The sequence below is a fragment of the Typopeltis vanoorti genome, chromosome 10, assembly GCF_054136105.1.
Source record: "Typopeltis vanoorti isolate ZY-2024b chromosome 10, IOZ_Tvanoo_1.0, whole genome shotgun sequence".
NCBI classification, from domain to species: Eukaryota; Metazoa; Arthropoda; class Arachnida; order Uropygi; family Thelyphonidae; genus Typopeltis; species Typopeltis vanoorti.
In genome coordinates, this window is record NC_143558.1 from 103,489,159 (window position 1) to 103,515,460 (window position 26,302).

General features: G+C 35.3%; 1 protein-coding gene across 2 annotated transcripts in view; it reads right to left on the minus strand.

Moving 5' to 3' along the window:
* The window catches only part of FBXO11 (F-box protein 11), a 412,771-nt gene that overhangs the window by 324,853 nt on the left and 61,616 nt on the right, over positions 1–26,302 (minus strand). For both annotated transcript variants that reach the window (XM_090399679.1, XM_090399680.1), the window contains exon 3: positions 8,292–8,439. In XM_090399679.1, coding sequence (XP_090255805.1) covers positions 8,292–8,439 — 148 coding nt within the window. The remainder of the gene's footprint in view (positions 1–8,291; positions 8,440–26,302) is intronic.

Sequence of the window (26,302 nt, forward strand, 5' to 3'; positions counted from 1 at the left end):
GTGATATCCTGCTCTAATGATTTAATACATTTACTCCAATCTTCTCTGCGTATACTTCTTGAAAGCTTTCTGACTTCAGTCGTAGTTTCTTATATTCTATATAGTCAGCGTGTTTTTACTCTGCAGATAGATTTTAAAATCCTGTTTTTTTTCCTTTCGATTGATTCCTTTAACTTTCATTGCCAAGCTGAAAATTGGAATTGTGTAGTGGCCAATTTTTTTTATATATTTTTATTTAGTTAGCGACGTCCACGCTATAACGCGTGATCAGCCGCCAGGTGAGAACTCGCATCACGCGATATCATTCATTGCCAAGCTGAAAATTGGAATTTCGTGTGGTGGCCAAATTTTTTTTATTTAGTTAGCGACGTCCACGCGATAACGCGTGATCGGCCGTTTGGTGAGAACTCGCATCACGCGATATCGCTTGATTGGCAATGAACATGTTAAGTCATCATTCAAGTTCTGAGCCATTTTTTTTGTTTTTCCTTGATTTATATCCTAAACTTTCTTCTGCTGCTTTTAGTATGGTTTCCTTTATATTTTTCCAGTCAGTTTCAATATTGTTTGTGGTTGGTTTTATTATGGATACTCTCCTGTTCTAGGAGGTGAATTTTGAACTCTTTATTAGATGTTGGTACTTATCTTTTTTTCTTTTGAAGTATGTGGTTCTTTTTATGAATTCAAATCTGCTTTCAACTAACATGTGATCACTATCGATTTCGCTTCCTCTAAAAACCCTTGTATCCTTGATATTATTATTTACTTTGTTGTTAATAATAATGTAATCTATTATTGATTTATTCCTCTTGCTTCCCATGTGTGCATATGTATATTTTTATGCCTGAAGAACATATTGCTGATTTTTAGACTGTTAAATATGCAGAAGTCTCTTAATAAAATTCCATTGTTATTGATTACTGATTCTCCCTCTGATCCAATACATTGTTATTGGGTTATTTCCACTTTAGCGTTGAAATCTCCAATCAAGATTGTTGCTTGTTAATCATATCTTTAACACCTTCTTAGCCAATGGCTACAACTCCCAAAAAATCCAGAAAATATTAAAACCAGTTAACCACAAGCTAGTTTAGTAAACTAGCTATATACCAGTCAGTATTCACACTAATTTTATCTTTTGGATCCGAGAGTTGGGATACAATCAACAGCTGATGAAAGATGGAGACCACAGACTTGTGAGTCTTGAGAAAAATTAGGTGAACAGTTGGCTTCAATGGCAGAATCATTAAATATGACAATATTAGAAGGGAACTCGAGTGTTAGCAATTTGATGCCAAAATGGTAGGAAAATGCCCAAGAGGAAGAATAAGATCTAGTGGATTGATGCAATGGATTGGAGATGAATTTCACTACCTGGGTGAAAGACCACCATCACCTAGCTCATCGAAGAATGAAAAAGTTCCATATTTGGTTCCTAGAGCAGGGTTTTTAAATGTAAAAACTAATAAAAATACAAAAAGTACATAAGGATTTTTTTTTATGTATATCATCTACAAGTTTACAATATTTTGTGGATGGGAAACATGCACACAAAGTTAGAAGTGGAAGTGCACTTGACAACCAAAATATAGAAAACGATGTACTATCATGGTACCCTGTAAACCCTCTGAGGGTACATATCAGGAATTTGATGATGTAATAATATGAGAATTTTTATTCAGTTATACAGTTATTTTAAGAGTATGCCAATCACCCAAATATGTTATTTTTCTGTAACATTCATTAAGTTCTGTTTTTCCAAACTTTTAAAAATATATATTAAAATATATCAGCACAGTGTAAACTAAATTATAATAGCATTATAATTAAGAATGCATAGGATTTGAATAATACTAAGTGATAAATAGAAGCAACACGTATAGAAAGTATAGCCAATATCCATATATATGGTATAATCTGAAATCTGAAGTATTTGGAATAGTCTGGAGGTTATTCCAAATAGCTTGCTGTTGTTATCAGTCTAAAGAAGTCTGCACACAATGCTGCAAAAATCAACCAGATTAACTCACTATGACAAAGGCTCTGTCAGTCCTAAAATACACTATTCCCACAAATCACTGCAAAATAATAAATCTAAGCTCTCTAACTGTATCTTACAGATTACCGACAGGATAAACCAAAAAAGCTCCTGCACCATCCAGAGAACTAAAGGAAAGGATAAAATACAGTAATACTGCGCCTTATGTCACTCCACTCCTATGACACTTTTCAATTATGATCAATGCTCATTTATATGATGCTGCATTCACTCATACGACAGTTTTAGTTACGCAATTCTCATGTGAATCAACCAATCAGTAGTTTTTGTGAGCTGGTTGTTTATGACATTGTTGCTTGGTGAATCTCTGTATTTTGCTGTAAATTATAAAAACAATATAACCATTGTTTGATTTTATTGTTATTAATAATGACAGATAAAATTCAAGGTAATAGCGCTGGTGCTTCAAGTTAAAAAAGACAAGCTAACCTATTACATTAGATACCAAAATAAAATCATTAAATATGGTGACATCTGAGATAGGCCTAAGGCTAAACTTATCTCGCACTACTGTTGTTACAGTTGTTAAAAACAAAGATAAAATGAAAAGTGAAGTGATTAGTGCTACAACTAGTTATTATTTCAGTTATCCATAAACAAGAAAATCTTATTGCTGGAATCAAAAAACTTTTAATGGTGGGTTGATGACCAAACTGGTTGGTGTGTTCCCTTACAAAAAACTATTCACAATAACTAATTCATTTGTAAAAATTATTTTTCATTTGCATAACTCATGTAAATTAGTGCTTTATTTACATCATTTACACATATATATGACTGGTCATTACATGAACATACAGTGAAAAAAAAAGAAAGTGGTGATTATTTGCTACACTACAGTGGTCTGGAACCAAAGGTGTTATATGACTGGGTTATGCCTGTATTTCAAACACTGGAAACTAAATAATATATAATGGTTACTAAACAAACAAGATCAAATGTTTGTTAATTCCTAATCCAAGAACTAAATAATAACAAGAAATATTAGTCATAAATATTAACAAAAGTGCTAAAATTTCATCCACATAAAACTGCTACCTGACTTAGCTCCTCTCAATATCTAATACTTTCAGCTATGGACATGAAGCATAACATAGATGTAAATCACAAACTTGAGAAACACAAGCAGTATTTGCCTACATAGGGAGGGAAGGAAGGAAGAAATATAAAAAAACACTAGATTCCTGCAAAATAATAAATCTTAGATCTCTAACTGTATATTACGGACAGGATAAACCAAAAAAAGCTTCTGACCTACAGAACAAAGTACTTACACAGGATGGAATTTAAGGAAGGAACTATAACCCAACAAAATAAGAACAAATATAAAAAAAACTTTCCAATATCTGGATTTTCTCCTTCACTCCAAATGGCTCTAACATACAGGAAGAATTTACATTCTTGATACAAAAATTAAACTCCAACTTTACCTAATAATTTATATGTGCTCCTCTGTTGCCAATAAGTTCATTAATTCACTTAGGCATGGACTCTACCAATGTGGAACGCATTTTTCTCATTTGTGCATCTCAAAACCATACTTTTATAAAGGATTGTATTAAGTGCTCCATTGTATCACAATTTAATTTTCCAAGTTTCTTTTTCACTATGACCCACAAATTTTCTCTTTGGGTTAATGTCAGGAGAGTTACCCGGCCACTTAAGAAATTGAATGTTGTGATTTTTGAGGAGCTCTTTCATTTATTTATTTTATTTTTAATTGCATGGAGCAAGATCCTGTTGGAAAATGAGATCTTTGTCTTTCTGGATCTGTGGGACCACTCTTTTCTCTAATATTTTTATTTATTGGTCACTTTTCATCATACCATCAACATGGACGGTCATGTGTAAAACAACATCAGAACATCCTTTTAGTAGAGTGTTTGGGAGCTTGTTGAAGGCAGGTGGGAGAAGTCTTCTCAGTCACTAATTTGCAAACATAGGGCACTGGCTCTCCTTGGACAAAGAAATGGCTATCTGAAAATATGACCTTCTCGACAGTCCAATCTTTGTACACTTTTGCCCACTGGAGTCTCTTTTTCTGCATAGCCTTCATCAACAGTTTTTCTCTTTAGGTTTGTGTGTGCAGTCTTCGCTGCTTCCAACAATTTAAGGAGAATGTCATGTCAGAAACATTAATCCTACTAGCTGCCACTCTCTACAGCATACAATCTTGGATTCTTTTTGCTTTTCCTAACTAGTAAATGATCTTAAAGTAAGTATAGGTTTCCTTTTTTGCCTACATTTTCCTTTTCTGTCAGGAGAAAAGGTACCCGTCTCCCTAAATCTCTTTAAAATTGCATTAACGGTACCCAAACCAACACCCCACTCACTAGCAATTTGGCTTTGAGCATGGATGTGTGCTGAGGAAGAGTACATATTTTTGAATGCTTTCGTGGGAATGTATCAATTTTATAACTACATGAAATGAATGCCAACTTGTTTAACTTAAAAACACACAATATATTAATAAACATCGTAGACACAGTTAAAACACACAGCACTCAACCAAAATAGTGAACTAAAACCAAATCTGAAAACAGTAAACCAAAATCAAAACTATTGTGAACTGAAACAAAAACCAGACCATAAACTTCACACAAATTCAGCTTGTTAGGATTAAGTGGTTCACTACTGTATAGCTTCCACTTCTCAAAAATCTAATCTTTATACACTTTTTGCCCACTAGAACCTCTTTTCTGTATAGCTACTGTAACAAGGCCCCACCTGTTTTTGTCAGGGAACCAGGGCAAAAAGTGAAAAGTCAGTTACTGGAACAAGCTCTAACTCAATATCTAGAAGAAGAATAAACCCAACATAAGAAGAAATGAAAATATGAACAATCAATATAGGGATATTAATGGAAAGGAAATCGAACTTGCAGAAGAATTGGAAAAGTACCAAGTGGGCATAAAGAAGACAAAAACAGGTGACATCTTACTAAATAATAAGTATAGGATGATGTTATTTTAGGCAATAATGATCAAGGAAAGGAAGCAGTAGCAATAGTAGCATTCAACACCAAACATGAAGATAAACTTCTTCATTAGAAGATAGTTTCAAGTAGAGTAATGTCGGGTAACTTCAAAATGGGAACATGGACAATGAAACTTATTTGTGCCTATGGTACCATAGAGAGCTCTTCAAGAAAGAAGTGGAGGAGTTTTTTTGAGTCATTGAAACAGGCAGCTGACATAAAGAAAATGAAAAAGTGGTTCTTGTTGGAGACAGCAGAGTAGGAAACGAACCCCACCAGGCATATAGGAACATTTGGGGAAAATTTGGAGAAAAGGACAAAACTAATAATAATGGTAAGTATTTTCTAGACTCTACTAAGGACTGATCATTACTAACACCATGTTCCAACATAAAGATGTGCACAAATTCACATGGAGAGAAGAAACAAGAAATAAGAAAAGTCTCATTGAGTACATCATTGTTGATAGTCATGTCTTCATGCTCGTTCAGGATACAAGAGTGTCTAGAGGATCTGAAATTGGAAGTGACCATTACTTGTTACTAATGCAAGATAAAAATGGATATCACATTGAAAAGAATAGTATGCAAGAAAGTTTTAAAAAGAATTAAAGTTGGGCAGCTTTTAATGTCCAATTTTAATTAAAGTAAACTGTAGGCTCGACTATACAAACATTATTGAAGAAAAAATGAAACAAATTGAAAACAAGAACCAAAACTTGGAGTCTCAGTGGCAAACTCTGAGAAGACATTGACTGATTCAGCAAGTGAGGTATGTGGTGAAGTTGTCTGCAAGGATAGAAAAATAAGAATGCCATGGTGAACACAAGAAGTTAAAGAAACAGTCCTGGAAAAGAAGAAAGCATACCAAAAGTTCCTAGTAAATAAGCTGGCAGATGGCCTAAAAGAATACTGAGATTAATGTAAGAGAGCTAAGCAAATATGTAAAAGTATCTAAACAAAAGGCATAGGAATAGTTTGGTAAGAATATAGAAAAAAAAATATCAGGAAAGTGGCAAAATGTTCTGGAGACTATTGAAGAAGCTTAGAAATGGAGGAAAGAGTGCTGTAAAAGGAATCAAAGATGATAAAGGTGACATGAAAACTGAAGAGGATGTTCTAGATGTCTGAAGTAACTACTTTCAAAGACTGCTAAATGAACTGAGCAGTGACAGAACCATACTAGAAAATTTTCAAGAGGAATGCAAATAGGAGAACATACCAATACTTGAGATAGAAAAAGCTGCCAAAAATTTGAAATGTGGAAAGGCATCTGGAGTAGATGATATTCAACCAGAAATACTAAGTATGGTGGTATAATTCAGAGGGTCTGGTCAGAAGATCAAATTCCTAATGATTAAAGTAGATATCTCATAGTACCCATCTATAAAAAAAAAAAAAAAAGTAATAAAACTGAATGTAAGAATTACAGAGAAATTTCTCTACTAAATGTTCCAAGTAAGATTTATGCAAGCATATTTGAAAAGAGGTTGAGAAAGCATGCTGAAGAGAAACTTGGAGAGAACAAGCTGGGTTCAGGCTAAATAGAGTTTTTCAAGATCAGATTTTCACTTTAAGACAAATAGTTGGGAAATCATGGGAATATGACAAAGAACTATATACTTAAGTTTGTAGATCTGGAAAAGGCATACGACAAGGTGCCCAGACAAAAGCTTTTCAAACGCTACAATTATATCGGGTGAATGGATTATATAGAGAAATACACAGCCTATATTTAAGTTGTCAGTCAGCATTTATAACTGAAGGTAATACAGGAAGATAGTTTGATGTAAAAGACAAGGATGAGCATTATCTCCACTCTTATTTATCATTTATATGGATCACATTATGAAAGAAAGTGGCATCAAGCCTGATATTAGAATTGGAAATGTAAAACTTAGTTCTTTGATATTGTACTCCTAAACACATCTCTCTTTACCTGCCATCCCAAGGTGGCATGTAAGAGACCCAGTGAAAGACCAAGGTTTAGGTGGATTGATTCAGTCAGAAGTGCATTAGAAGCACGACATGTAAGATATCACGATATTGGAGTGCTCACAAATAATAGATTGATTTGGGAGAAAATTGCTGATAGGAGATTAATAATAATGTAAACAAACTTAATCATGTATTGCTGCCATAGTAATCTGAGCACCGCTTGGAGGGTACATATCAGAAAATTGATTATGCTACTGTATAGGTATATATGGTAATATATCTGTCATGATATTGATTTAGACATTTAAATATTTATTTTTCTGTAAAATAAATCAAATTTATATTATTCATGCTGCTTTATTTTTACCCTTCAAATTTTATATCATGGTAAAGACTTCGAATCGTACTCATCAGATCTGTAGCATGGCACCAAGAACGAATGATAAAATTAGTAAATTATAAGTATTTATAAGAATCAAATCAAAAGCAACTCATCAACATTCTACATACTCAAATTCAATGTATAAACTCATCAGGTAAGGCAGACATACATACATACACCTGCAATGGTTAAAGTCTCTTCTATGAGGCTGCACATAAAATAAAAAGAAGGAAGTTTAAGAAAACAATTTCATCAATATATGAACATTGTTCACATATTGTCAAGCAGACAAGGTGGACAAGCAGAGGTGAATTACTATTCATAAAAGTTGTAAGCAGAGTGTCCTGGTTATGGTCACACTAAAATTAGTCAACAACAATTCTCAAGATGCAACCATCACTGCTTCATCTCATAATGGTAAGGTTTTTGAATTCAAACCCTAAACTCTCCTTCTAGATACATAAAGTAGGTGAAATGCTATGTATGTGAATACTAAATTACAAAAGTTTATGTAGCTTTATTTGAATTAGTATGAGAGCAACACAATTCTTAAGGACAGACATGGATTTAAATATTATCATACTAATTTTCATCTAGATCCCCTTGTCACAAGAAATTCTGATATGCAATAACATCACCATATGAAAACGGTGGGGGAAAGGCGGTATATATATAAAACTATTTGAAAGCACATAAGCCCCGATCGTGTGTGTTAATTTCCACTATTAATGTTCATCACAGCAACATGGTTACAGCAAACTCAACACCCCTTAAAAAACATATCTATTCCTAAGTACCCCATAGTATGAGTGCTGCTGTAGAATAATTAATAAAGGTTAATAATGGATTACCTGCATGAAATAATATCTGAATTCTCATTGTAGATATAAATTTGCAATAATGATATAAGCAAATAACAAACATGTGGATACAAACCAAAGCTCTGTATCACTACTGATGGTATGGAAGCGCTTGCATACTTGTGCAACTCGACATAAATCTTGTTCAAGCAAGAATGAAAACACTGTTAATAATACTTCATCGGGAAGTTCGTATAACAAATAATGGGCAGCTGCTCCAGCATCTATAAAAGAAAATAAAACCTTTCTTAATTATTGTAAAAATTTATTTTTTTTAAAAAAAATTTAATTGTATAACATAGAAAAAATTAAACCTCCAGTACATTAGTACTGTGAATGGGCTAAGGATTTTTCCTATTTTTTTTTATTAATTTTATATATAATTTGTGTTTTTCATTTATTTTTTACACAATCTGAAAGCGCTGTTCTAAATACCAAACATGGAACTTTTTACAAAACCAATTCAGATCTGAAAACAAAAAAAGCAGAATGTGGAATGTCGTCTCACACCAGACAATAAAATTCATCCTCCACCTAAAGACAATCACAAACATCCATGCATATGGCAAAATTTGAATCCATAATCTACTGGATGAAGAGTGGATATCCTAACCACTCTCCATTTTGAGGGATTTGCCAACCAATAAAGTTGGCAAATCCCTCAAAAAATAAATAAAATAATAATAATAATTACTCGAAACATTTTTTTTTAATTTCATTTTTGAGACCTATGTATCTTAGTTATTACTTGCAAACATGGTACCAGAATTGCATGATTATCAATGAATATCATTTGAACATCAGTTTTCAATCTCATGTGTTAAATGATATAAAATGATGCAATAGTGTGCTGGAACAAGCTCACACCAGCCAACTGTTAAATTTTTAAGAATTTTGCTGTCTGGTAAACTGTCAACGGCATGCACTTCAATCCTGAACTGTTATATGGTGACATGGAAAATCCAACTAGAGCGTGCTTATTTTAGCATTCTTTATCCTGCCCCTTCCTTGCCAGCAGACTTGCATGCGTAGGGATTATGCTAGCAATTTTAAGAATATTATTTTTCAACACACATCCAGTTAATTTTGCCTGGGTTACATCTTCATAAGTTAATGATATTTCCATGATTGGTGTTTCTGTCAAAATTTTCATTTTCAATGAAAAATGAAAAACTATGATAAAATTTTTATTTTATCCAAGTTGCTTACACACTTGGATAAAGGATGAAACCAAGATTATAATTTCTTGGCATCTTTAACTTATAGTATACCTGAATGAAAAAAACTTTCAAACATCTATCTCTAATCCAGGGTACTTTAGTAATAAGGTGACATCTTTTGACTACTTATATACTTTGTGGGCAAGGCTTACAATATCACCTACAGTTGGAAATGACTGAAAGTGAAAGTCAGGAGTCATATGGGAAATAAATTAATTCTACATTACTTCAACCATGGTATCACTTCTGGGTCTCGCTCCCATTGATGAAGGTCAAAACTGATCTGGATAGTGGCCCCTGCCATGATGCATAGCATTATACATGTCCATAATGATATGTGCCTTGCATTATGAGATACTATAGCAATTGATGTGAAGTCATTAGCCTCTATATACATATATATATATAAGTAGCCCAGTCATGAAGTTACTTCATGTGCAGAGTGTGTTTGCTTACACATGTATAAAGGATGAAACCAAGAATATAATTTCTTGGCATCTTTAATTTAGAGTGGAAGATGATGGAAAATAAATTAGTGTAATGAATAAAAGGATGGCTTTCTAATGATTGTCATAAACTAGTATATGAACATTTTACATGATGAAAAGGGACTTTTTAACTATTATTTAAGAAACCCAGTTATCTTGCAAAGATGAGTCAGACATGTGAAATGTTGACACTGTAATTTATTAAAATTAACCTTTCATTATAGCAACAAATGAAATATCAAGCACACTTTTTAATTCTGTGAAACAGTGTAAAACTGAAGGCAGAAGCAAGAGACCAGAAATTACTAAAAACATGGCAAAAAAAAAAAAAAAGTTCTGTCATCTCATCAACTAAAAATAATAAAGACTTGTTTTCCAAGACAAATGGCTCAAGGAATTTAAGTGGCTGTGCTATGATGACAATGTATAAAAAATATCCTGGGGTTACTGACAGAAACTTTAGATTAATACAAGATTCTTGAGGCTCTTTCAAAGTGCAGACATTTAGGATTCATGAGACATTCAATTTTAACAAAAAAAAAAAACAGCTGTCACATAGGTAATGTATTTACATAATTCATCTCCAAAACTCAGTTACTCTGTACTTTGATAAAGCAGAGAATGAAATGAACAATCTTTTTTTGCCAGCATTTGGAACAGGGTAGCATGTAATATGCCAAAAAAAAGGGGGGGGAAGGGAGGCAAACACAAATTAAGAGGAAACATACAAGATCATACAAATTATTGCACATGATTTTGAATTTGATTGGTTTTAAATTCTATTAAGGATGTTCTCTTTGTTGCTGAAATTGAAACTGTGGCAAAAAATTTTTACTCACCTTTTACCAGAATTCATAATACATGCAAGTAAAATTTTTTTGTGACTGGTATATTTAAGTGGTATTTCTGGAGCCCTGCATGTCAGGAATTTGATTATAATAAAAACTGAAAACACACATCATAAATATCAAGAATTTGCAAAAATGAGTCTGTCCAGTGCAGAAATGATGCAATTTCAAGTGTGTACCTAATAGATGAACAACACAAGCTACATAAGAATAAAATGAATGCTAGTGTTGAGTTTTAGCTGTTTTGTTGCATTATTTTTTGTTTTCAAGGAAAGGAAATATATTAAAACTTTTTACTTATTGATAAAGTGATTTCATTGTGATCCGTTTGTAAGTGATATTTGCAGTCATTTATATATTACTGTAATGCGTGCCACAAACAGGAATGTTTGTGTATTTCATAAAATACACCCTTGTATTGGCCAATGTCATTAGATAAGAAAAAAAGCTGTCTAAAAAATGAATAAAGTTCTGATTTCTACTAATGACTGAGGTAAACAATGAATGAAGGTGTTACGTTGTCTGGTCCCTCGTATTATATTCTAAGTTACTATTATTTATCAATTTAGGATATCAGCTATTCTGTTGCAGACAAATTTATAATTGTTTAGAACGACTGCGCCAGCCGGCAATTGAATTCTGATACACAATTAGACAACTCTAAAATAAAAATGGGATCACGTGATCTGCAGTAGTGGCTCTCCTCTTCCTTTCTTATGAAAATGGATTCCCCTTTTACTTATACAGGTCCGAAAGTTTAATAAGTGGTAATTCAAATCTCAGAAAACAACAGACTCATGAACTTTGGGTTAAAGAAATACATTTATTTTAAACACTTGCATATACACACTTTAAGTAGTAACTTCAATACTAAAGAGTCTGAACTCCCCCCTTTAGTTTAAGATATCCAAAATTTCTACTCCTAATTTTAATCTAACAATCCCATACCCTTTTAGTATTATTATATTCAGACTCAATTATTCCACACAGAGTTACTCAATGCTCACATATAAAAAAAAAACACATGCACACAGTTATATACAATCCTTGTGTAGAGCATATCAGACGCAATCCGTCTTGTATTTTAACATGGGATAATATTCTTATTTGTGCTCAAGCTTTATCCTCCCCAACTTAGTTAATATTCAAGCTAATATTTAACATAATATCATAAAGTTTCTTCCTAATAAACAGTTCGAAGGTTTGGTTCCTTCCTCAGCATAAGCTTAGAGTGGCACCAGCTTATTTGACATAGACAGACTAGTCCAAAATCAGTCCTTTAGGCATCATATGAAAGTTAAATGTGTGAAGCTCCTAAATTCCTTGGTTCCTATTCCTTTCTTGGTTACTATTCTAAAATGAGCATGAAAACTTGTACATTACCAGCCTTGTCTTTTCACAGAGTTGCCAGGGCTTCCTTGCGATTACACTTCTGTGTTTTCTCATGGCATCAGCGACTTACTTCTATTATCTTCGAAAGGTTGCCCTCTTGCTGACTACACGTTGGCATAACTAACCAACGGCTCTTTACTGGAATTCCGACCTCATTCCTTTGGTGACTATACTCGACACGGCACAACAGCAACCGGGAGATTATTGCTGGGCACTGGCGGCAAGCTTCCACAGCTATCCAGGACTTGGATGGGAATGCAGGAACAGAAAATGAGAGACCGATTTGAATCTCGCGCCAGACCTTATATTGCAAAATGCGAGCGCCCTCTCTCGATGGCTACATTATGCTCATAGCTGTGGCCGACTGGTCACTGCAACTCCGAACTGTTTTGACATGGTTCTAATACATAGATCATCTTATATACATCTAATAATAACATTTCAGTACTGAGACATAACTTTCCCTTGCTAATTTTTACACAGACATTATCAACTTTAAATATAGATTTCTCAAAATTACTTAATATCTACAACCTCAGATGGTTAGACATACTTCTGAGTGAGCATATGTACACTATCCTTGTAGTTCTTCTTTTGGAGGCATAAGTATGTTCTTATCCTTAGATCTAATCGTTACCGTGTGTTGGGTCGGAAACAGGATGACTCACCAATAGTGAATCAGCACTTTTTCCGACACAACAAAGTGCTCCCTCCTCTGTGTCTAAAATAAATGGGATATCACTGTTGTTATGTCTTGCTAACGACATAGCAATGTACAGCTGGGTTCTATGCATCATTTGTCATTAATATTACAAATTCCATGATTAAGATTCTATGTGATAATTACTGTAACTACGAAAATTATAAAAATTGACACTTTCTAATAAATATAAAATTAAGAACAAATGGCAAGGCATCAGAAAAATAAATATTAACAAAGATCTCTGAAAGAGTTATGAGCGAAGCAATTAAAACCCAACAAGTTTCATAAGTCATAAGGCTTACATCATCAGGGGGTACTGGTACAGAAAAGTAAAGTTTTACACAACAAAAGTCTAATAATTATTTACGCATATTAGATGTTTTGATGTACTTGATACTGGACCATGCCTTACTTCATGTAATATACATCTGTTATATTATCTGTAGACTGGTCCCTCCCCCTTCTTTCTTCTCTTCTTGCTCTGCCCCCCCCCAATGCTATTAGATTATTCGAAGACTAGGGGTGAATCTTTCCTATTTTTCTATGTCATTTCGATTTATGCAGCCACCGAAGGGGACAAGCTAGCCTCAATAGGTGCTGGTCCCAAGCCTCGATAAATGGTGAGGGTTGACGTCAGGAAGGGCATCCGGTCGTAAAACTTCACTGCCAGCTCTAGCTATGATCTAATGAGTCAAAAAGAGAGTGATACAAGGGCTAGGGCATACCCCCCTCAGGCATGGCACAGCAACATTGTCCTACAGCTGCTAGAAGTGGATGAGGGCCTGCATCAAGGGCAGATGCAGTTAAATAAGTGAGCCAGCAGGTGGAGAGAATGTTGTGAGTGGGAACATTGAATGTTGGAAGCAAGACTGGAAGGGGAAGAGAGGTGGCAGACATGATGAGGAAGAAGAAGTTGGACATTTTATGTGTTCAGGAGAAAAGGTGGAAGGGGGAAAAGGGAAAGGAACTAGGAGATGGGTATAAATTGTTCTACTCTGGAGCGAATAAAGAGGGAACAAATGGTGTTGGAATTGTTGTGTGTTGGCAGAATGAAGGGCAAAGTACTGGAAGTGGGTAGGAGGAATGACAGGATCATGCGAATGAAACTGGGGCTTGGAGAAGAGCAAGTGGTCGTCTTATGTGTATACGCCCCACAAGTTGGTTGTTCAGCAGAGGAGAAAGATGAGTTCTGGAACACGCTACATGAAGAAATGAGGGAACTGGAAGAAAACGAGATGATGATTGTTGGAGGAGACTTGAACGGACACATAAGAAGACAATAGGGATTGTGAAAGGGTGCACGGCGGCCATGGAGTGGGAATGGTGAACCAGGAAGGAGAGAGGATTGTGGACTTTGCAGTACCGTTTGATCTGGCAATTGTGAACTCGTTTTTCTACAAGAGGGAAGAACATTTGATAACATTTAGAAGTGGTAACTTTTCAATGTAGTCAATTTGGAACAGTTCCAAATTGACTACATTTGGACTAGAAGAAAACATCTTAAGGACGTGACAAATTGTAATGTAATCCCAACAGATCAAGTGGTGCAGCAATACTGACAGCTGTGTGCAGACTTGAAAATAAGATTGAAGATAAGAACCTTTGGAAGCCATGGGATGAAGACAATTAAGTGATTTTGCTTAAAAGAAGAGAGTGTGAGGAACTGTTTTAAGGAGAAGGTGTTAGAGAGGATTTTGGATGGATTAGAAAGTGTACAAGATTGGTGGAGACATAATTCAAAAGCAATTCTGAGCTGTGCAATCGAGGTGCTTGGTGAGACATCTGGAAAGATTAGAGAGCAGAAGAAGGGTTGGAGGTGGAATAATAATGTACAAGAAGCAGTGACAACTAAGAAGAAGGCAAAGCAGAAGTGGGATGAATCGAGAGTGGAAGAGGACAGAGAGAGAAAGTGAGAAGCCAAGAGGGTTGCCATGCAGGCAAAGGCCATGGCATATCAAGATCTTTATGATCAATTAGAAACAAAGGAAGGACAGATAAAAATTTATTGATTGCAAAATGTAGAAATAAGGCATCAAAGGATATCTTACATGTGAAGCAGATCAAAGACTCTGCAGGAAGAGTATTAAGGAGGGATGTGGATATAAGAAACAGATGGAGAATATATTTTGAAGGGCTTTTGAATGAGGAAAATGCAAGGACTCACAGAAGATGGGCAGCTTTATGACGGGATGATGCAGAACATCAGTAAAGTGGAAGTGAAGGAGGCCATAAAGAGGATGAAGAATGGAAAATCGGTGCACCCTGACAGGATCCCAGTGGAGGCATGAAAGGCACTGGGGGATCAGGGAATTGACCTGCTGTGAGACCTGTTCATGAAAGTTTTCCAACAGGAAAATATACCCAAGGAGTGGAGGGAATGTACTCTTGTCCCCCATCTACAAGGGTAAAGGGAATGCACAAGACTAAGAATTACAGAGGAATAAAGTTGATGTCCCACACAATGAAAATCCTAGAAAGGGTTCTTGATAGAAGACTGAGGAAGGAGGTGGTGATTGCAAAGGAGCAATTTGGCTTCATGCCTGGTCGATCAACGACAGATGCTATCTTTGGGTTACGGCAGATGATGGGAAAAGTTTTGAGAGAAACAACTGGAGCTACATCTGGTGTTTATTGATCTAGAGAAATCGTATGATAGAGTGCCAAGGCAAGTAGTCTGGAGGTGTCTGAGGGAGAAGAAGGTAGCAGAGAAGTATGTCAGGTTGGTGCAGGAGATGCGCAGAAATGTGAAGACAAGAGTTTGGACCTGGCTGGGAGAGACAAAGGTTTTCAAGTGACAGTGCTGACCCTTGCATCAAGTCTGTTCCTGTTTAATATTGTGATGGAGGTGGTGACGGAGGAGGTGAGAGAAGATACACCTTGAACAATGTTGTATGCGGATGACATTATGCTGTGTGCAGAATCAAGAGAAGAAGTGGCAGCTAAACTGGAAAGATGGAGGAAAGTACTAGAAGACAAGGTATGAGACTGAACAGAAGTAAGAAAGAGTATATGTGTTGCAAAGTGGATGGCAGCCAGGAGATAGATCTGTAGCTGGAAGGAAATGTCATCAGGAAAGTTAGGGACTTCAGATACTTAGGTTCAACAGTGAAAGAGGATGGAGAGGCTGAGAAGGAAGTGGGATGTAGGATACAAGCAGGATGGAGGAACTGGAGAGAGAGAGAGAGAGAGAGATGGGTGGAGAGTGCTATGCTATAAGAAGGTGCCGATCAATTTAAAAGGCAAATCTGCAGGACAGTAATGAGACCATGCTATGGAAACTGTGGCCCTGAGGAAAAATAACATCAGCAAGATGGAAGTAGCAGAGATGAGAATGCTTAAATGCTTAGGTGGATATGCAGTGTGAGCAGAAAGGATCACCTGAGAAATGACTATGTAAGGGAGAACCAGAACGGTGAGTTACAAATTTTGGAGCGAAGATATAGGAGGCAAAGTTGAGATGGTTTGGTCATGTCACGAGGAAGGAGGATGAATATGTGGGAAGAAAGGTCATGCAGATGAATGTGCAGGGGAGGAGGAAGTGTGGACGGCTAAAGAAGAGATGGAGGGAGCTGGTGGAAGTGGACTTGAGGATGAAGAACATGAATGTGGAGGAGACTCACTGAGAACAATGACCCCACTTAAGTGGGACAAGCTGCAGAAAAAGAAGAAAATGTTTCGATAACTTCACAACTGTTACATATAATTGATAAATCAGAATTATTATTATTATTTGACACCTCCAGGGAGTCCAAGACTCATTGAGGGAGGGCACCTATTCTACAACTCTCCATCTCCAATGCTCAACCTCATCTACACGTCATCCACCAACCGCATCATCTACTGTCCATCACCACCACCACTAGTATTTTCACAGACAATCACAAACATCCATGCCCATGGCAGGATTCGGCCCTGCAGCCTTTTGGCTGGAGAGCAGATACGCTAACCACTCGTCAATACAAACAGTAAATTCGTTACTGTTTGTATTCTGTGTTGGAGCACTGATTTTTTTTTAATTTTTTTTTTTTTGGTTCGCAATAAATTTTTGGGACTAATGGATGTTTTGATGATAATTCTTCTTGCCAATTAGGTAACTTTCTGATCAATTCATTGGTTTTAATATATGTGTGCCATGTGGGATCCCTGTCTAAGGATGAATAGGCATTGGGAATCTTCTAACAGGCTGTTTATTTTTCTTACATATTTATCTGAATTCATAACCACTGTTGTATTTCCTTTGTCTGTCTTGACTATTACTATGTTTTTATTTCATCTTAATTCTTTAAGGGCTATTAACTCTGATTTTGGTATGTTTCTATGTGGTAATTTAGATTTTAGCAATAAGGTTGAAGTTTGTATACTGATGAGATCTGCAGAATCTCTAGGAAGATTGCGAATTCCTTTTTCAATTTGCACTATGATGTTTACTTTTGGAATGTTCTGTGGAGATAGGATAAAATTAAAACTTCTCATTAGGAAAATTTTTTCAATGCTAGAAAGGACTTTGGAAAATAGATTGATGACAACTTTAGATGAGCTAGATGTTTTTATTGTTGAAGGAAGTTAAACTTTCTTATCAAATTATATTTCATTTTCTTTGCAACAGCTGTGGCTTTTTTTTTTGGATGTAAGCCTATCAATGCTATCCTAGGTCGGATGGTAGCAATGTAGCTAATTCACTATGTACAGTAAACATATCATGACCTATCTTTGAAAACTCTAATTTAGTGGCTGCGATCTGCTCTTTTAAGATAGCTAGTGAAAATTGAAAAAGGAATTCACAATCTTCCTAGAGATTATGCAGATCTCATCGGCATACAAACTTCAGCCTTATTGCTAAAATATTAATTACCATGTAGAAACATACAATCAGATTTAATAGCCCTTAAAGAATTAAGACAAGATAAAAACATAGTAATAGTCAATGCAGACAAAGGAAATACAACAGTGATAATGAATTCAGACAAATATGCAAGAAAATGAAGTCTATTAGAAGATTCCAACACCTATTCCTTAGACAGGAATCCAACATGGTGATACATGAATCCAACAATATCTGGCCACAGGTAATAAAGAACAAACTTAATATCACAATATCTAACCATAGAATTTAACAATATCTGGTCGTAAAATAGTGGCCAGATATTGTTAAACTGCAGTATGGGCTGTGGAAGGAGGTAAAACAAAAATTAATTACTACTCCATAATCTGGAGGTGTACATCAATGAAAATGCACATAAACCATCATTGGAACATCCTCTATCTATTGGTGAAGACATCATCAAAAGCAGTCAATTCGTTCTCAAGTTATAAGTGAACATCGAAAACAGACTTTGCTTTATATACAATATATAGATATAGATTTAAGTGTCACTTGACCACAGCGCACGAACACTGTTAGTAAGGGAAAAAAAAAGCCATAAAAATCCTGATGATACTTATATGATACTTATCACCTCCAGTTATTCCACACATCACTGGACCAAGATTTATAAAACTAAGTAACCTCAATCATGCTGAATCTGTAACCTATAAAGTAGCTATCTAAATGCTGAACTACAAAGATGGAAATTAGACAAACTCAGGAGAATACTATGTTCGATTCCATGGTAAGTTATTGAATGGAAAGAATATTAGCAATCCTGGGAAGCTTTGAAAAGATGAAACAACTGATACAGTAACTGAATGTGTTCCTGGCATTTGACAAACAGAAGTGGAAGTGAAAAGGATGTGCAAATTATTAAGCAAGAGATCCCTTATGAATTTCCTGGTGATGATAATTATGTGAAAAGAATAGTGTGGAAGTAAAGATGACAGAAGTTGTGAAACAGATAAAATGCCATCAGAAAAGGTAAGAGTATAGTAAAAAAGCTAAGTCAGAATATGAAAAGAAATTGGCTGAGCAACCCAAATTAGAAATTGCTAAAAGCAACCCAAAAGAATTTTATTTATGCTCCAAGTAAAAGAAAGAAAGAAAGAATGTGGAAGAATAACTTTACTAAATGCAGACAGTATGCCTGTATCAGAAGAAGCTGTGACTTGATATAATTAGTGCTCATTTCCCAAAGATCTGTCAGCATGGTGTATGTAACATGGTGCAGAGTGTTACTACTACTTTGGATGAAGAGATAGAGGTACATGAGAAGGAAGTTTACAGCTGTTGCATAACCACAATAAGAATTCGGCAATATGTGCTGATGGGAGACATCAGCACATATGCTTAAAGAGATGTTCAACTAAGTGGGTTATGTCTTTGACATACTTGTATAATTTGAATCTCACCTCAAGAAAGAGCCTACAAGAATGGAAAGAATGTATGACAGTCCATTTGATCAAGAGTGGTGCAAAAAGATGTAACAAAAATTAAACTGAATTTTATTCAAAAACTCCAATACATACAATGTTAAGTGGACAGGAAGACAGACTGTTAACTACATTCAAAACATGAATAATGATTTATTTATATGCATGATTTATGTCTCATTATTGAAATTCATGTTTTGAATGTAGTTAACAGTCTGTCTTCCTGGGGATGTCCATAATGGAGTAGTGTTAGACCACCACTCCACTTACTGGAGGTATGAAAATATTCCACATCTGGCCTCTAGACCAGGGCTTCCAAGGCCAGGTATAAAATGAATAAAAAATAAATAAAATTATAAGAATTAATTAAAATATATTTTAAAAAAATACTTAGCTCACCCATAGTACTAATGTACTTTAGCTTACAAAATAAGTAAAGATATAATTCTTAATTCCTATATCACTTATTAAATGAATATATATTGCTCATAAACATCAGCAAAACAAAATTATGAAAATGATAGGAACAATAATAAACTAATAGTTACTTAAAGTTCTGGAAAAGTTAAAGAGGAAACTACTGGTTTTTGAAAAATGAACTAAAATAATTTCATAGAGTGAGAAATCCATATGACAGTTGATTTATTTATAATCAAATTCCTGATATGTACCCTCAGGGAGGGATGTACAGGACATTATGACAGTACTACATGAAAAATGTTAGACCATTACTAACTTCCTATTAACAATTTTCCTCCAAATAAATCTGTTAAGAGTGCAATATTATCAGATCTTGGTTTTGCTAGTCTTTTTCCTACACTTCTGGCAAAACTATTGTTCTGCTAACCTTTCTTATTCTGAATACGTGACCATACCACTCAAATTAGCTATTTTCACCTGGAGTCCTGTGAAATCTTTTGAGCAGTTATTTTGCCATTTAACATAAGTTACACATTGAAATATTACAATATTTTTACCTTATCTGAATATCACAAAACATATACTTCCTCTTATGCCAACAGATATATTCATTACTATACAATATTTCTGCACTTATATATACTTATTTACATTATGTGCTGACACATTCCTGAATTCTAACATCAAGTTCTTTCTTAATATAATCATTTTTAATAGGATATTACCATCTGTTCACTCCTCAAATCTTTCTCAGAACTCTCATGTCAGTGGCTTTCACTCTTTGATCAAGTGTTTTACTTCTAACTCAGCTGTCAGATATATAAGTTAAAATTAGTTTGAACAATGGTTTAATAATTTTTTTTTTTTTAATAATTTCTCTCTTGTTAATTTCTGCTAACAAACAGAAGTGGTTAGGGTAAGATTTTCACTTTAAGACAGATAGTTGAGAAATCATGGAAATAAAACAGCAATCTGCATTTAAAGTTTTGTAGATCTGGAAAGGGGCTTCTGTAGCTCAGTTAATATAAAGAGTTACTAAGTTGACTTCCTACAATACTAGCTTTGCTAATTCTGTTGTCTATTTCCATATTTAATTTAACATCTTCACTAAAAACTTTGCCAAAATAGCTGAAATGTTTTACTTGTTCTACAGGTTCACCATTCAGTATGCAGTTGATGTTTCTGCCTATTTTCATTGTCTTTTTTATTATTATTATTATTGCTGATTTTCATACCAAATTTAGTACAACAGTTTCAATATAATCAGGGAATCATGAAGAATTGTACTCTATTTATTTAGGAGTATAACATCATATGCCTAATGAGTTGACATCAACATTTCCAATTTGATACTAGGTTTAATACCATTTTTCTTCAAAGATGACAAACAACAGTGGAGATAATGTGCACCCTTGTCTCACACCTGATTTAACATCAAACAATCTTCCTGTATCCCTTGAGTTCTAACTGCGGCCTTACAATTCAAACATAGACTATGTGTTGCTTGATAGAATGTCATATTTATGCCATCTAACTGTAGTGTTTCAACAGCTTTTCTTTTTGCATATTGTCATGCCTTTTCCAGATCTGTCCTGTGAAGTGTCATCCAGTGGTTGACTATTATGGATATCTACATGAGATCCAAAATGTGTAGTAGAAAAATAAGATGATTAAGCTCTATTTTTTTTGCAGTTAGTATCTTATGTCTGTAGATATATGTGTTTGCAAGGCAAGTTTGTTTTGAAAGATGAAAAAATCCCCAGTTTACTAGAGAAAAAAACCTCCACCACCGTATGAGACCGAATAATTCAACATTGATTGAAAACACCTGATAAAGGTTCTTCTCATCATAGACAGGATTCGAATCCAGATCTTTCCAACTACAGAACTGAGCTACGGAAGCTCCCTTTCCAGATCTACAAAACTTTAAATACAGATCACTGTTTTATATCCATGATTTCTAAATTATCTGCCTTAAAGTGAAAATCTTACCCTAATCACCTCTATTTGGCCTGAACCCAGCTTGTTCTTAATAACCACTGTAATTCTTGCATTCAATTTCCCTTTTTATAGGCAGGGAGGTAGATACTATGAGAGCCGCTACTCCAATCATCTGGAATTGAAACCTCTGACCAGGACTTCTGAATTAAGCCATACGGCCATTTTAAAACTTTTATACCTCCATATTATTATTATTATTATTATTTGGTAACCTCCACGGAGTCAACACTCATCATGGGAAGCCCACTCAACCAGCAACGTGTCTATCGTAATGAGCTTTGAAGTTATTTACGCTGCCTGCACTCACAATGTATTCCACTCACTAACAACTTTCCACATAAAAAATCTACTCCTCACTCCCTTCTTCACCACATCTATACATAACTTACAGGGATTGCCCCTAGTTCTTCCCATCTTAACATCTACTTTTTTTTATAATTTCTTCTGTATTAATCTGATAGAATCCCTTAACTTGAAGGTATCTATCATATCTCCTCTTTTCCTCTTATCCAACCTCTGTAATCCACATTCTTTCAAATGCTCTTCATAGCCAACACTCCAGAGTCCTGATATCACTTTGGTTATTTATCTTTAGACCCTCGGTAGCATTTTCACATCACAATAAAAACTAGGTGACCAAATCTGGGCACAATAGTCCATATGAGGTCTGACCAATGCCTTATATAGATGCACCACTACCACCTCTTTATCCCTACATGTCAATGTATAAATTTTATCATTGGCAATATGACATGCAGTCTTTGCAACACGTGCAATATACCCTCGGAACTTCAGTCCACTGTCCACCATCACTTCAAGATCCCAAATCTCATCCATTTCCTGAAGTACAGCACCACCAATACAGTATGTAGTCTTATGTCTCTGTATCCCAAAGTGCAACACCTTGCATTTATTAACATTAAAGCTGCAACCCCATTCATTTGTCCAAACTAAAAGTCTATTCAAATCTTCCTGCAGAGAGTCAACATCAGCATTACTACTCATAATTCTACCTAACTTTGCATCATTGGAAAACATTTGAAGATCCCCAGTCAATCCAAAAGAAATATCATTGGCAAACAAGTTAAATAGTAGGGGTCCAAGAACAGAACCCTGAGGCATGCCAACTCCATCATACACAACTTGTTGGTATCATTCAAAAGAGCCAATCTCCGATCCATCTAACCAATATACGATCCATTCCTATCCTCTGCAGCTTGTTCACCAACTTATCATGTGGTATTTTATTTTACTAAGTAATTTAAGGAAATTACAACGTCACTAGGATATACATTAAAATAAATTTTAATATACTTCAATATTTCGGCAACGTCACGTTGCCATTTTCAAGAAACTTAAGAACAAGACATGTGCACGTAGGCACAACAAAGAGTAAATGAGGAAGAAGCAGGAAACTATTATTTCTCCTAAAGTCCTGATGGTGCTCCCTAGCAGGCAATGTTGGTATTCTATTCTTGGGCGTTTGGGCTGGTCTTCTGATGTAGGTTTCCCAAATTTGAGGCAGTCTCATGCAGCCAAATTTGTTGAGGTTCAGATTGTTTCTTAGGGCTGAATCCGAACCTCAACAAATTTGGCTGCATGAGACTGCCTCAAATTTGGGAAACCTACATCGGAAGACCTTCAGCCCAATCGCCCAAGAATACCAACATTGCCCGCTAGGGGGCACCATCAGGACTTTAGGAGATATAATAGCTTCCTGCTTCTTCCTCATTTACTCTTTGTTGTGCCTGTGTGCACGTGTCTTGTTCTTAAGTTTCTTGAAAATGGCAACGTGACGTTGCCAAAATACTGAAGTATATTAAAATTTATTTTGATGTATATCCTAGTGACGTTGTAATTTCCTTAAATTACTTAGTAAAAAAATGCATAACCAACGTCTAAGCCCTTCCACGAGAATTATCATGTGGTAATCTATTGAATGCTTTTGCAAAGTCCAAGAATAAGGGAGAATCGCAGTATATGATTCTTCCTTATCCAACACATTCATCACCTTATCATAAAACATAAGCAGATTGCTAAAACAAGAGATCTGCCCTTCACAAACCCATGCTGACCATTATAGAGAGTCTTATGTTCGTCAACCCAATCCTGTATTCTATTTTTAACCAAGTTTTCCAACACTTTGATCACAACTGCAGACACACACTGTTCTATAATTGGACATTTCTGTTCTTGAACCATGCTTGCAGAGAGGCATTATTTTGCCTTCTTTCCATGCCTTAGGAACTTTACCCACTGCAAGACTCTCCTTAAATATCCACAACAATAGTTTGGCTAACTCTTTTGCACATTCTTTAAAAATATGCGGTAATATGTCATCCCTTCCTACAGCCTTATTACATCTAACCTGAGTAACACTTGATACACTTCTGAATCTTTCGCCTTTAATTTTCCTAATTCTTGCCTCCCTTCTACATGTTACACAGAATCATTCATGCCACTATGACATACACTGATGAAGTGTTCATTAAATAATTCCACTATATCATTTGATATGGTTATTCTGCTACCATAACCTGCCATAATTATTTTTCCTCTTGCTTGCCACATAGTAGAAAAAATCAATTGGATTAGCTGTGACCTGACTGGCCAATCTGCTCTCATTCTACTTTTTCTTTTCTAACCATGCTTGTCACTTTTCTGGCCCGCACTTTAAATTCTTCATGCATCTGTTCACTGCAAACATTCTTGTACTTCCTCCATAATAACTTCTTTTGTAACACTACTTGCTTGATTTCACCATTAATCCAACTCATTCCTACTCCATTTATTCACTTAACTCTTGGTATACAGTTATGTATTGCTTGTGTTAGATACTGCCTTATCATTTCCATGCACTGTCAACATCTTTTCTACACAATTCATCAATCCGATGTATTGATGCTCGTTGACTACAGAGCTTCTGATAATCACCCACCATATAGTTCCATATATAGATCTTCTTGATAACAACTTTTTCCTGTTTGACTACCTTCCAAACCAATACCTCATGATCAAATTCACAAACAGGTGGCAGTGCTGATACTTCATTCATAACCACATCCTGTGAGGATATCACCATATCTAACACTGATAAACCTTATTGCTCCCATCACATGCTGCTTCAGATAGTTATTCTGCAGAAACTCAACAAATTCACTCTCCTTGTTATTATACACTATCTCTTCTTTCCAATCCACATTCCTATAATTAAAATCTCCCATTAGGATCATTTTCCCTTTACTTGCCCAACTAATTTGCCTAAACATTTCACAATCAATACTCTCCACATTCCCTGGCCTATAACAGCATCCTATTAGATATACTATTCTACTGATCTCAATTACACACCAAACAGCTTCAAAATTTTCACACGTACTACTATTTTTTACTTAAACTTTTGAAAAACACAATCCCTCTGCTACCATTAACAATACTCACCTTCTTTATATAGAATTGGAAAATTCTATATCCTACCATTTCAAGTCCTGACAGCATATCATCCTCAGTCAACCAAGTTTCACTTATGCCAATTATTTATGGGCATACTAATTCAATCAACCACAAACTCAGCCCCCTTTATTTCTGATACTCTGTACATTAGTATACAAGCATAGCAATTCTCCACTCTTTGAGGCCATCCTATCAATGCAATCACTCTTCACTCTCTTTGCTATAGTGTACTTCTCTATTCATTCTGACCTGTTTCCCTGATCCTGGATGATTTTCATTTATATTATTATCATCCCCACCGTTTTGCACTGCATCACTTTGCTCTACTATAATCACTTCCTCACCTTTGTATCCATGCTCTTCCCATCCTTCCACAACCTACTTCTCAAACTCTCTCTGACTCTTAGTTGTACTAATTTTGTATGGACCCTGTGCACTCTTATTAATCAACAATTGCTCCACACGAAAAACAGCAAACCCATTCAAATGTATTCCATCATCATCTTTGAACCATTCTAACTTCCCTTCGAATTCATTCCATACATTCACAAACTGAACTCTCTCTGTCTGACAATTTAGCCGTTTTGTCATTCAGTATCATTGCTCTCCTTCTCAGTTCACTATTGTCAACAAACTAATCACTTTTCCAATGAGACTATTATTCTTCTTCACTTCCTGCAACAACTCCTTCAAATCCCTTTCCACATTCTTTGTCTTACTATTCAAGTTGTTTGTGCCCACCACCACCACTAATTCTGAGACCCATTCCTTCCTTCTATACGAAGCATCTGATATTAGTTTTATTGTACTACCTGTAAAACATGTCTTGTGCACTTTATCTTTTACCACACCTTTATTGATTGAGTTACAATATAAAGCAATCCTATCATCCTTAGATATCTGCTTCTTCTTATTAACTTCCTTGTCATTTACACTAGCTATTCTCTTCTTTAAATGTTCAATTTCCTCCTCCACATATTTAACTTGACTCTTCATTTTCATTAACTCTTACCTAAGCTCTTCCACGTCACTTCTATTATTATCATTGCAAGCACTCCCATCCATTTCCTGATTATTCCTGGCAATGCCATTCTCATTTTTGGAATGTCCTAGCCTTTCATCACACTTCTCTGTAATGCGTTCCTTTTCATCATCCATCTAACAATCTATAAATCTTTAACGTTCATGGATGCATACATGAAACAATTGTCGTATCTTATCCACTGCGAAAAGTCCAGGGAAAAACTTGATCTCTGAAT